Below are 13,712 nucleotides of genomic sequence, written 5' to 3'. Positions count from 1 at the left end.
CCCAGCAGATGCCAATCCTCTATCACGCTTCATTCTGAAGTACTCCTGTAATGTGACATTTTCCAGCTATATTTATGAGTCTGCCTTTTGCTGTCCTTCAGGGTGGCAGACACAGCAGACAACCCTACGCTACAGAGACTTCTACCACAAGTACGCAGGTCAACACAGAAGACTGTGACTGGGATTTCTGTAAATACACTCACTGGGGCTGGAGTCTTAGGTTTCCCATCATCATCCTCAAACCCTTCAATATCTACGTCAGAATCTTCCTCGCCCAGCCTACCTCGCCCCTGGCGCATCTGAATGGGGAACACAAACAGCAATACCATCATTAGCAAACACCAGGCAGTGCACAGATGTATCCACACATACACAGCAGCACTGAGGCGCTGCTGGCCAGAAATCAAGGGCTACACTGACATTCGCACCACAGATGGGAGCAGGAGTACATAGGGGGAAAACATAAAAGAGAAATATTTGTGTATCAGCCTCAGAGCAAGGATTCCAACACCAGGAGCACACAGTCTATAGACACTTCTGTCCCGATGTGCTCATTCTGGAAAAGGGAGCAGGCAGCCTCACAGCAGAAGAGTTCTCTATTTACCTGGATATTCCTGGGAAATAACACTAGATATTAAAGACTGCTTGTTTGCACTAAATATTTCAAAAGCAGACAGTTTTCAACAAATCTTCTCCTGCCCATCACTCTTCAGTTCTTCTGTTCTTCCCTCGGTCACCATAAGTCCAAGGCAGAGAAGACACACAGATTTTATCTCTATAAATTCAAAGTCTGTACAAAAGTTGAAAACTTCTAAATCTGGAAGGCATTCCCAAAGCTACAGAGAGGCACAACACTGGAATCACAGAATCAACTAGGTTGGAAGAGACCTCCAAGAGATGGAGTTATTCATACCCAATCTCTGTCTGGGTTTTTCAGAAGATGTCTCACTAATCTGTCATGGCACTTCTCACCTTCTCCTTTCATGGTCATATTATTGCATCTCCTTCTGCTATTCCCTCTCTTCCAATATTTTTTCTTCTTGTTGTTAATACAGAATAAAAACTAAGAAAAAATAGTTCATAGTTACCGTAACAGCTCCATTTATAATAATTTAATACCTTTAACCTCTCTGGTTTTTTCTGTCCTTTTACAGCTACAAAGTACCTACAGTGGCAACTCTTCCTAGGTGTTTGAACAGCTTCTAAGGTGTTACTGGATAAACCCATAAATAATCATAGAATCATAAAAAGGTTTAGGTTGGAAGAGACCTCAAAGCTCATCCAGTTCAAATCCCCTGCCATAAGCAGGGACACCTACCACTAGAACAGGTCGCTCAAGGCCCTCATCCAACCCGGCCTTGAACACTGCCAAGGAGGGAGCATCCACAACCTCCCTGGGCAACCTGTGCCAGTGTCTCACCACCCTCACTGGAGAGAACCCTTTTCTAACGTCTAGTTTAAATCTCCCCTCTGCCAGTTTAAACTCATTACCCCTTGTCCTGTCATTACAAGACCTTATCAATAGTCCCTCCCCAGCCTTCCTGTAGGCCCCCTTCAGATACTGGAAGCCTACTATAAGTTCTCCTCAAAGCCTTCTCCAGGCTGAAGAGCCCCAACTCCTGTAGCCTATCCTCATAGCAGAGCTGCTGCAGACCTCTGAGCATCTTCATGGCCCTCCTCTGGACTGGCTCAAATAGTTCCGTGTCCTCCTCATGTTGGGGACTCCAGAACTGCACACAGTACTCCAAGTGGGGTCTGAGAAGAGCAGAGTAAAGGGCAGAATCCCCTCCCTTGCCCTGCTGGCCACACTGCTCTTCATGCAGCCTAGGACATGGGCTGCATCAATATGATCTGTTGATCATACTGGCCTCACTCACGTTGATAAAGATGTGCACGGCAATGTCGGGAGGATGCAGCCAGGCTCTGCTCAGGGATGGTCAAGGACAGGACAAGGTGCACCAGGGGTGATCTGGAGCAGAAGAGGTTGCCACAGGAACAGGAGGGGAACTTTGTCACTGTGAAGGTGCTGGAGGCCTGGTGCAGGCTGCCCAGAGATGTTGTGGAGTATCCTTCACTGTAGACTTTCCAAACCCACCATAGACACATGACCTGCCCTGAGTGATCCTGCTCTGGCATGGGGCTGGACTCAAAGATCCTTTGAGGTCCTTTCCAATCCCTACCATTCTGTGATCTTCCTAATCTGCAGAATATACTTCACCCTTTCCCTATTCAGAATCAACAATGGATTGCACATAAATAATTTGTAGCATGAGCAGGTTTCTGCTCCCAGAAGGAATGAAGCAAACAAATATCTGGCCTTAGGCAGATTCCTTTTGCAACTTTGATTCTCTATCCTTTGTTTTGCAGCCTTAATTCCCAGTGCTCCTGATATTTTCCCTTTTTTCCTTAGAGTAGTCAAAATGAAGGAAATTGCCCAACTTTTGCAAAGGATTCCCCTTCTCTCCTCCTGCAATCGGCAGATCTTTGTCACCTGTTTCCTACAAAGAATTGCCTCCTGACAGTAATTTGCTCATACAACTCAACTCTCCAACCACATGAAAAAATGGAGGATTCTGACCTGAGTCCTCGCTTCTCTGGGGTAGTGATGGGAGTGTCCATAGCAGACAAATTGCTCTCATCTTGATAGATTGAAGCATCATGTGACATACTGAGGGAAGTGTTGGTGTCATACAAATCAGGTGGCTAAAGTATATGTGGAAACAGGAGACATAGCATTCTCAGGCACTGAACTGAGACTAGAACAGTATCTTGACAGGCAAGACTGGGGTTTCAGGATTCAATGCAAAATGCTTTTTTCTGGCATGGTGTTTACATCATTTAACGCTGCTTAATCAAAATGAGCTATTGATTCCTAAAGAACAAACATGGCAAAATGCAATGGCTCATGGCTTCAGATTTGAAGTTTGCCAAAGAGCAGATCTGAGAAGTCAGCATTTCTGCGCAGTGCAATCCCTACAGAGGTTAACATTAGAAATGAGCTAAAAAAGGATTAGACAGATTTATGAAGTCTTTTTACAGCTCATAAATACAGTGGTTCAGATGCAACACCAGTTTGAGGTGCCTGAACAACCAGCTGCCAGAAGCAAAGAGGCTTCAGTGTAAGTATCACTGTACGTTTGCATCCACCTACTTCTGGTCCCCCGCAAAGACAGAACATTTAATTTACATCAGCCTTTGGTTTGGCTAAGCATGGCCCTTTTCATTTCCATTCCTAAGCTGGAAATGGTGTTGCAACTACGAATGCTGCTATCAGAACTAGGGAGAGTCTATCACACATGAAGTAGCAAAACTTCAAGTTTCAATCAATTCTATGTAAAGCCCCTACAGATGGCAGAAGCAACAAAAACGGAAGCTGGATATAGCGTCCTAAAAGCCAATCTGTAGTTTGCATGCTACTTGACTTCTGAAGAGTTCATGTGGTAGTACTTTGATAAATACACATCACAACAATCCTTAAGGAGTTAAGAGCAGCAACAGTATCACTTAAATTAGGTAAAGCAGGCTTCCTAAGAATTTAAACAGACATGTAACTACAGACAGCTCTCTACCTAACAGAGTTTGTTTTTTATATCCCAGAGTCTAACTCCTGAAGACACTTTGGGGAGATAAATATTAGCTACACTTCACTAACCACATTAGGCAGTTTATTTGCTCAAAGCAATAAGCGTCTTCAACAATATCTCCATCAAACAGCTTTCTGGCTTCTCAGCATTAGGGTATTACTGGGTTTTCCTCACGTTCTCCTTACTTCCTCACAGTTTGCTTCTGAGGGTTTCTAACTGCTGCACTTGCAGAGTATTTGGATTCCCCACCAATATTCAGTTGTTACCTGACTATACACAGCTCTTTCAAGACCAGTTTTTACAGGCTGCTTGGGAAATTTACCCTTGTCTTAGTTACTTCACTCTCTAAAGCATTATAACCACTTCTCATGTTTATCATTAAAAAACAGCTGTTAGCACAACACCTGACAAGATATTCTACTAAAGACAAACTACAGACCAGCTGCAGAAACAGTCCAGGAGACTGAAACTAAGAAAAAGGAAGTGAAAACTTTGCTTGGTCACTTGCCTGTGGAGTGTAGGGACCAGGGGTCATAGGATCAAGACTTTCCAGATCTGCCTCCTCTAGTGCTGCTTCCTTAGCTGTAGAGATGTCTTCTCTCAAGTTGAGTCAGATTGCTCGTCATACTACAAATAAAGACGTTTGCTAAGCTGCAGAACAGAAAAGTCACACATACAAAACTGTGACTGTGCAGCGGTCCACATACCTCAGCCAGAGTTTTGGCAACAGATGTTTTACGATCTCCTGGGCTGTCTTTGTGTACTGACTGTCAGGGCCCTACAGTGAGAAACAAAGCTTTTTTATGCATTCTGATATTTGCTGAGTTCCAGCTGCTGAGACAGTGATTGGGTTTGGTTACACAGCCCTCATGACACAGATGCGTAAATCCTAACACCTTCCAGTCTAAGAATGACACATAAACCAAGGTGTAATATTCAGCTAACAAAGAGCAGCCAGTCTGTCCCAGCATTAAAACATTATTTAGGAGGCAGAAGGGCTGTACCCTGTCAGTCTCAAGGAGATTCCCAGAAACAAATCACTGAGAGCACAGATGTGTACTGAACAGGTAGAAAACCCTCTCCAATGGTAAATAAAGCACCATGTGACAGTGCAAACCTCACTGCTTTAAACATCTTTTCTCTTCAGGCAGGAAGAAAAGCAAAGCAATGATCAAGCTCACAATTCACAGCTTCAGCTATGACATCACAACAGAAGAGCCCAGATGCAGGCATTTAAGCACAGAGGGCAGCTGAAGCCTTACTTTCATCACCTACCATTGTACTTAATGCTGTTGGCAAGAATGAGATTAACATCATCCAGGAAAGCCTCTCTGTTCTGGTATTTGTGTTTGGAGATATTCTGGAAGAGATTATCAGCCAGTAAAGCCATCAATTCTGAACATCTCTCAAGTGGCTGTTCAGTTGAAGCTACGCACCTTGCGGATAGTCTCCAGATCCATGGGGATTAGTGATCACCTGTAGTAATCAGGAACAAACTTTTTATTGACTGGATGATGAAATGGCCAGGACTAAAAAAGCCAAGAACAAAAAACCCCAAACAGACAAGTTTAGAAAGATTCTGTGTAGATTTTTTTACAGTTTGAGCAGTACATTCAGACACAGTGCACTGAATATTACACTAAACATGACACTTAAGTCCTTCTTTGCTCTAGTGAGAACCTCTCCTGCAGTGCTGCATTCAGCTCTGGTGCCCCCAACACAAGGACATTGAACTGCTGGAGAGCAATTCTCCAACACTCACAATGTAAGAGTATTTGTGACAAGGAATCTTGGATCCAATTATTTTAGCTTCAGGAGGAAGACAGCAAAAAGAGCTACTACTTTAATTTTTTTAATTAACATGGACATTAAGCCCTCTCTTCTTCAGTCTAATTCAGGATAGAATCTTGTTCCTTACTCCATTCAGACATAGTACACTGAATATGGCACTATAGATGACACTGATGTCCTTCTCTGCTCTGGTGAGATCTCGCCTGCAGTACTGAATCCAGCTCTGGACACCTCCAGCATAGGGGACACTGAACTGCCCTGGAGAGGGGTCCAGAGGAGGTCATCAAGATGATCAGAGGCTGGAGAACCTCCCCTGTGAGACCCAGGCTGAAAGAGTTGGGGCTGTTCTGCTGGAGAAGAGAAAGCTCCAGGGAGACCTTAGAGCAGCCTTCCAGCTACCTGAAGCAGACTGCAGGAGAGGCTGGGGAGGGACTTGTGACCAAGGGTTGGGAGTGCTAGGATGAGGGACAATGGTTTTGGCTGGGAGAGGAGGAGACTGAGACAGGAGAGGTGGAAGAAATTTCTTGAGAGTGTAAGAAATATTCTTTGGATCCAATTGATCCATGGCAAGAGGCCACAAGATAAGGAGGAAGGGGGAATTTGAATGGAGCTGCACTCCCCCTTGCACCACCACAAAAGTAGCACTTAGCTTAAGAGAAGATGTGAGGAGCAGAGCAATAAATAATTAAGAGACCAGAAGTGCTGATGTGGGGAGAAAAGCAGGTGAGGAAGACAGCCCGTGTGCATGATCCAACAAAGGAAGAGTCATGCAGAGAACACTACTGGCTTCAGTTCATGAAAAGGTCACTTGAGGAAGACCCCCTTACTTCACCACTGAAGACTTCCAGAGGGGACCCACCGGATAAAAAAGGACATGCGCAAAAAAAAATACTCCCGCTCTTGGAACTGATAAGAAAAATACAACCTTTTCTAGAATTAGTAATGAGTATGTATAAGAACAGGATATATAAAGAGGAGATTAAAAACAAAGGGTGCGGGTTAGGGTGGAGTGGAGACTCCCCACACACTCAGGCTGTACATTGCTTGATTCTGTGACTCTATTAAAAGCCTTATTTTGCATGAACATAGGTTTATGCCTGTTATTTATGACAAGAGTGAGGGGTGGGGAGACACTGGCACAGGCTGACCAAGGAGGCTGTGGCTGCCCCCTCCCTGGAGATGTTCAAGCCCGGGTTGGATGAGGCCTCGAGCAACCTGGGCTGGTGAGAGGGTGTCCCTGCCTATGGCAGGGGGTTGGAACTGGGTGAGTTTTGAGGTCACTTCTAACTCAAACCATTCTAAACAATCGATTGACTGAATCCATTCTGTGCAGTTCTCTTCAGTAAGAGGAAGCTGTTTTTTTCAATGCTAAACAAATTAGGTCAATGCTTGGTAAACCTGAGCCACTAGAAACAACCAGCCTGTGCTTTGTTTGCACCTTGGGGAACCGTAGCTTTGCTAGAGTGCCTTCAGAGCCCAAAGCAAGTGTAGAAGTGTATGGCCTTTGGATTGACTTTGGTACTAACCAGTGAGCCTGGACACAGACAATGCACGGGAGTGAGCACAGCAGGGAAAAAACAGGCGACCCAGCCTTGGCTTCTGACCTTTGTGCTAGTTGAAGGGATTGAGCACATGAGTGTCTATGCCAGTAAGAAAATCACAGCCTGACCTCTGTGACAGAGCACGCTGGGCTTAGGGGTGTTGTTTGCTTTTGTTGGGGAGAAGGTGGTTGCTTCATTTGGGCCTGTCTTTTGCAGTGCCCTAACAATGTAAATGCACAGCCACAGGAAAATAGCACCATCACCAGCACATTCTGCACATCACACACACATGCTCTCTACTCAGGCTACATACATCTGGAACTGCCATCATCTTTTGAGTGACAATGTTATCTAAGATGAAGGAAAATGCCACTTGATCATCATCATCCAGGAGAGGATTAATTGCTTTCTCTAATCGAGCCAGTTTATCTTCCTTCTGCAAGAAAAACAAGGAACATCAGTGGCTCACTCCAGATTAGTAACTGTTAATATCAGTATACTCTGTCACAAAGAGACACCCACTCACCTTTTTTATGAATATAATTATGTGTAAGGGAGGATAATAGCCTGGCTATCAGCCTGCATGCATAATAAAGTAACTTCAGTGACAAATGAACATCTGTTTACTGATAAAGACTCCAATGTTAGCTGTTTAAAATCATTAAAAAATCAAATACGACCCAGGCTGCAGGCAGGAGTTTCCTTATTCTTCTACTCTCTTTAAAGCCTTCTTTTGTCAACTTATGCCCTTTATCATCAGACTCCTCAACCACCCCTGATCACACACCCCCACTCCATTCTGATTACAACTCATTCACAAGACTTGCCTCTTTCAGCTTTTCATCACACAGGTCCAACATAGACTGAGATATCTGCGTCAGTGAGTGCTTCGGCCCTGCAAACACACAGCAAATCCAGTCAGATACTCCAGCCTGATTACAAAGGAAAATCATGGCAGTGTGACTTCCTGCTTACTAAGGCATCACTGATTCTATTTCTGGCACTGCTGGAAGCACATCCTCAAGTATATCCTGAAGACACACAGTTTAGTGTGGATTTTATATGAGATAAGCTTATTTGTAGCAAACATTCACTCTTCTAGGATACATTCTGTCAAGGTTTGGAAACCCCATGAGAAGGCAGCTGAGCCTGTGGAAGCCTGGCCTCTAAGCCTTTCCTGGCAAAACTTTAGGGAGTTGAAGCATGAAATTTTGGTTTCTTTACTAAAAACAGAAACCAGTAAAGCAGAACTGCTAAGGAAGGGAGACAGACATCCCCTAGATTCTTCAGTCATAGTTATTGCCAGAAGAGACTATGTAAAAGATCTCATTTATTAGGTTAAAAGAGCTTGTCAGAATAATAAAAGGGAGCATGTCAAGGCTCAAAACCTGTCTAGTGTCACCCTGAATGCTGCACAACACCAGAGATACTCCTTGCAGCTGGGAGGTTCTTCGTGTCTGTCAAGAGGTTAACGAAGGACAGTAGCTTAGACTGGATCTTAGCAAGAAGTTTCTTCAGCACGAGGGGTGGTGAGACTCTGGAACAGGTAGTACAGGGAAGTTGTGGATGCCTCCTACCGGGGGTATTCACAGCTATGTTGGATGAGGGCCTTGAGCATCTGAGAGGTGCCCCTGCCCACGGCAGGGCGTTGGAATAGATGATCTCTGAGGACCCTTCCAACCTGAGACATTTCATGAAGTTAATACTTTTTTGGAAAAAGACTTTTTCCAGCAGTGGTCAGAACACAGCTGAACCAGCAGTTGCTTGGTCAATCCGCACTTCTCTCCAGCAGACACAGGCTCTACCCCAGAACTTAGTTTATTATCTTACATTTTTTTAACTTTCTGACTATCCCAAATGGGGAAAAAAATATTGCAACTAAGAACCAAAATATGCAAATCAACAGCAAACTGTACTAAAAGTTGCTGCTCCAAAGCAATCTTTGTACTGGAAGATTCATAGCATTGAGAAAAGAATCAGAATGTTAGGGGTTGGAAGGGACCACCAGAGATCATTGAGTCCAACCCCCTGCCAGAGCAGGGCACCCGGGCAGGGCACACAGGAACACACCGTCAGGGGAGAAAGTCTCCACAGAAGGAGACTCTGCAACCTCTCTGGGCAGCCTGCTCCAGGCCTCCAGAACACTCACACTGACAAAGTTTCCTCTCCTGTTGCCCTGGCATCTCCTCTGCTCCATGCTGACACACAGTGCCCCTTGTGCTGTCCTTGCCACCCCTGATCGGAGCCTGATTGCATCCTCCTGATACTTGCCCTGCACATCTTTAGCACAGCACTGAGGGCTGCTCCTCTGCTCTAAGCTCCTGCTCCCTCCGTGTTTGTGCTCAGAGGAGATCTTCCACCGCCTGCAAGCAGCTTGGGGTCTCTGAAAGTTCACAAGTATCCCCTTACCAGTCCACGTCTGTGAAAGCAAGAAGCCCAGAGGTAGTCTACTGAAAACAATGTTTTGCTCAGCTTCACTCCTTCTTAAGGGGCTGTGCAGGGACTTTTCTTCTGGTGTAGTTGGACTCAGCACATGCACCAGTTTCTTCAGTCACTAATAGGTTCCACAACACAGTCATAGAATGGTTTGAGTTGGCAGGATGCTCCAAAGGTCCTTCAGTCTAACCCACCGGCAGTCAGCAGGAACATACTCCACTAGATCAGTGTTCCCAAGAGCCCGTCGAGTTTCACCTTGAATACCTCCAGGGGTGGGACCCTCAATCACCTCCCTGGGCAATCTGTTGCAGTGTTCCACCCAGCCTCGTGGTGCAGATCTTGTTCCTCACATCCAATCTAAATCTCCTTCTCTGTAATTTCAAATCATTGCCCCTTGTACTATCACTGCAGGCCTTTGTAAAGTCTCTTTCCATCCTTCTTGTAGTGCCTTTCAAATAGCGGCAGGCTGCTATTAACTCTGCCCAGAGTCTCCTCTTCTCCAGGCTGGACAACCCCACTTCCCTCAGCCTGTCCTCACAGCAGAGGTGCTCCAACCCCCTGAACATCAGGTACAACATCACAGTCATCATTTGGTTACTGATATGCTAGGACCCACTGCTTTCTTGTTATGAAGTAGCTTGTTAACCTAATGGTCTGTCAGATACACATGGAGAAGTGTCTGTTTATGTTTGCCATCTGACAGCAACTTTAACCTGCTCTCCACTGCCTTCATTAATTGTAAAAGCTCCACACCTCATGCATGTGCAACACATCAGCAGAGGAAGCTTCCCTGCACAGTCAGCAGCTTACCATTGTACGTGGCACTGTTCTTAAAATGAGCTCCAGATGCTCTCTAAACTCCTCTCGGGAGGGGTACTGCCGCTTGCGCACATTCTCACGCAAGGTCTGCAAATCCATGGGCCGAGTGATGATCTTGTAATAATCTTTGACAACTTTGGGATTTACAGGGGTATGGAAGGGGTACGTCTGAGGATGAGAAGAAAAGGAATCGCTTAACACAGTACTGGCACAGCTAACCTCATTTTAACCTCTGTGGTGGATGGGCAGCAGCCCCAAAACTGAGGCTTCACCATGCCTCTACATGCCCAGACATATGCTTCTCGCCAGGACCCACGAGGCAGAAGACAAATTGTGTAACACACACACGCCCAGCCCGTGTGCCCCGGGGTCCGCCCAGGTAATCTCCCTATTGGGAGGTCCAGGGCATGTCTCTACTGCCCTATTGGGGGCAAGGTTTGGCTTAACGGCCAGCCTGATTGGTCATTTCAGATGTCCAACGAGCCACGAATCTTGGCCCAGAGTCCATAAAGAGGGGTGCAAAGCAGCAACATGTGGTCAGAACGGTCCAGAGGTTCAAACCGTTCAGAAGCTTAGAGCATTTAGACTCAGCTCTGATCCACAGCAGCATCCTGCTGTGCTGACCAGCTTGCATGGCCCTAGACACGAGATCAGGCCTCATTCACTTGCAAGCATTACAGAGGCTCAGACCTCATACATTGATCTCAAGGCACAGTCAAGCTACCTGCAAATCCTTTGAGAAGCAGAGCACATTCATGCCTGCACACCATACATAAGCCTAGAGCTATCTTGATTCATCTACGGAGCTCGTCTCCCTGAAGCACGGCATAGACCCTGCTTGCCCGGCATAGACCCTGCTCGCCAGCTATTCTGTAACTCTGGAAGACCCAGAGCAGCAGAACCCTTTCCAGATGGCCTGCAAACCTGCAAACGCAGCCTGCTAGCTGTGAGACCGTGTCAGAAGCTGCACGGACAATCCTTCTCCTGCATCGGGAAATTCCTGCCAGCTGATCATCCCTGGACAGGCACAGCATCCAGAAGCCGCAGCACCGAGGCAGAGCCCACTTCACCCCAGGAGAGAAGGTCAGAGAAACTCTGTTTACCCCAGAGACTGGGAAGAATGGGAAACTTTATCATTCCCTACAAGCCAGGACAAACTCCAGCTGCAAAGACCCCAAACACTGGGCACATGCTGAGACAGATTCCCAGGAGGGTGATTAATGATTAATACTCAAGAGCAGCACAACCTAAGTAAGCTTTAATTCCTTTGTAATAAAAGTTATCTCCATCTGGAGAGCACACACAGTTTCAGCCCCTACCGGCCAAACGCTAGAGTCGTTAAGAGGCATTAAGCCTAAGAAAATATTTCTTTCTGTCAATAATTGTTAATAATTTGATATTTTCATTTAATAATCAATCCCTGTAAATATATCCCAAAGCTATTTTCATAACTTTGCATTAGAACCTGATTTCATAGTGGTTGGGGGTGGTATAAATTTGTAAATATTAATTTTAATAAATAATTTTATAAAAAATCAAAACCGCCTCAAATTAATTTCTCACCTCCCCCTAACAGAGGACGAATAGAGAAATCCCCTCCACGACAACCTCCACATCTGAATAGGTACTATCATAGCAAATGTTCACACAATCAGTTCTTTAACTACGCCAAGGACAACAGGAAAAGCTCAGCCCCACAGTGGCTAACACTTTCTCCTAAAAAACTTCCTTAACACCACAAGAAGAAGAAATCTCTCTCAATTCTCAGGCAGTATTTGGTGCCTGGCTGATGCTCTGGTCGCCCTGCCCCAGCTCTGGCCTGACACAGGTGCCCATTTCCACTTGCCCCTGGGCATCCCTTGCAAAACAGAGGGCCTCTCTCTCAGCCCTTCAGATGCATTTATACTTGTTTTGAAGGCCACTTTTACAATTGTGCAGCACAAAAGTCAAAAACCTGAATTTTCAATTTTCATTTTAACTCAGCTCTTCCATTTAATCTTTTGATTTTGCACAGTGCTGGTAAATCTAGTCAAAAACAGCAAAGGACCCAATGCTCATCGGTGACGCACGCAAAGCATTTCACAGCATGGGTGAAACAAGCAGCACAGCACTCATCTGAGCAAACAGCAGCCTGATCTTGATGTCTACAATGCACAACCTACTTTGACTACATTGCTCAAGAGGTGGTTTATGGTCCCACAGCCTCCACTTACATTAGGAAGATCCCTGATGTCGTTGATGATGCCCTCTAAAATGGATGACAGCGTCACCATGGGATCTGTTCGCCGCCGATGGATAGATTTATGAGGGACGCTAAAGAAATCAGAGGCACAAAAAATTGAGGCAGTTCCAAGATGCAGGATACTCACCCCAGAAATCTTAAGCAATTGGGTTCATTAATTCACTGGACAGCCATCTGAGTGGCCCACGGAGGACTCACAGGAGCAGTAAAGCCACTGGCCAGTTGGTACAAACAGAACTAGGATGTTGCCATCAGCTCAGATCACCTGCACTCACATTCAGATAGTCACAGTGAACAGTTGTCCCCACTCGCCGCTTCTTCTTTGGAGGGAGCTGCTGCTTAGGAAACTTCAGGACCAGTGACTTTCTGCGAACCTCATCCGCGCTGAGGGAAGAAACAAAAAGAGTCATGGATTCTTCAGCCTGTTTGTGAATCCAGACCATTTCTCCTCCAGAACTGCTGCTGGTACCATCTGCCCTACTAGCAAAGACACATTCCAAATCCTGTAGTCATGGTCTGTGGGAAGCTCTGCCACTTCACTTCCATGATTAATACACGTCTAAGTACTTTCTACTAAGCTCTAAATTGTTTTTTTCCTCTACCCTTTGGTACCTCTGCTTCCTCCCGTACCTCTCAATCAATTGTTTGCCCCAGGACGATTTTTGTTCCTTCTACTTTGATGAGCTCTTCATTGTTCATTGTGAATGACTGTTTTCTCCAGCTCTTCCTCCTGCTCCTCTGTCATTGCAACAGGATTAGAAGGTGGGGCATTGGTTTGGTAGTAAAGAGGGCAGAACTTATTAGTCCTCATATGGCCAATTGCACCACATGCTCCACATTTTAACTGGAAAAATAAGACAACAGATGAGAATCCATACAGAAGCTGTTAGCTCAGAGGCAAAGTATCAACAGAATCCTCTAGCCAACCTCTAGGATACTGTCAGAACAGCAAACCTCTGCCCTCCCAGGACCTGTTAGAAAACTTCACTTATCAATGTGCTTACTTTCAAGTCTGGACGCTCTTTCATTTTCTTGGGCTTCTTTTCCGGAGGGCCCTTGAGTTTCTCTTTCTCTTGGTTCCGTTTCAACCGCCGCAGTTGTTCTTGGATCCGGCGCCGTTCTTTCCGCATCTCCTCACGGTGCTGTTCGTCAAACAGAGCAAACTTCCGTCTGGGCAAAGGAAGAACAGACAAGCACCAAAACAAAACACTTGAGTGTTTCAGCAGAGCTGATAGTTCACCAAGTACTTTTCCCACCAGCTCACTCACTGAACACAAACCCTAACACCCTCCAAACAGC

The 13,712-nt window shown here is 45.6% G+C and overlaps 1 protein-coding gene across 1 annotated transcript in view; it reads right to left on the bottom strand.

Annotated features, from left to right (window-relative positions):
• TAF1 (TATA-box binding protein associated factor 1) overlaps nucleotides 1-13,712 on the bottom strand; it is a 48,556-nt gene that overhangs the window by 3,550 nt on the left and 31,294 nt on the right. The window contains 17 exon segments of the mRNA XM_064159715.1: nucleotides 204-306; nucleotides 2,585-2,703; nucleotides 4,093-4,179; nucleotides 4,181-4,220; nucleotides 4,319-4,357; nucleotides 4,856-4,944; nucleotides 5,021-5,113; nucleotides 7,230-7,352; nucleotides 7,744-7,811; nucleotides 10,163-10,186; nucleotides 10,189-10,339; nucleotides 12,385-12,484; nucleotides 12,690-12,797; nucleotides 13,044-13,063; nucleotides 13,065-13,106; nucleotides 13,108-13,257; nucleotides 13,418-13,583. Of these exon segments, the coding sequence (XP_064015785.1) occupies nucleotides 204-306; nucleotides 2,585-2,703; nucleotides 4,093-4,179; nucleotides 4,181-4,220; nucleotides 4,319-4,357; nucleotides 4,856-4,944; nucleotides 5,021-5,113; nucleotides 7,230-7,352; nucleotides 7,744-7,811; nucleotides 10,163-10,186; nucleotides 10,189-10,339; nucleotides 12,385-12,484; nucleotides 12,690-12,797; nucleotides 13,044-13,063; nucleotides 13,065-13,106; nucleotides 13,108-13,257; nucleotides 13,418-13,583 (1,522 nt within the window).

Source organism: Pogoniulus pusillus, chromosome 19, assembly GCF_015220805.1.
Source record: "Pogoniulus pusillus isolate bPogPus1 chromosome 19, bPogPus1.pri, whole genome shotgun sequence".
NCBI classification, from domain to species: domain Eukaryota; kingdom Metazoa; phylum Chordata; class Aves; order Piciformes; family Lybiidae; genus Pogoniulus; species Pogoniulus pusillus.
Note: the sequence above shows the minus strand (reverse complement) of the source record. Positions and strands in the feature narration are given on the sequence as shown.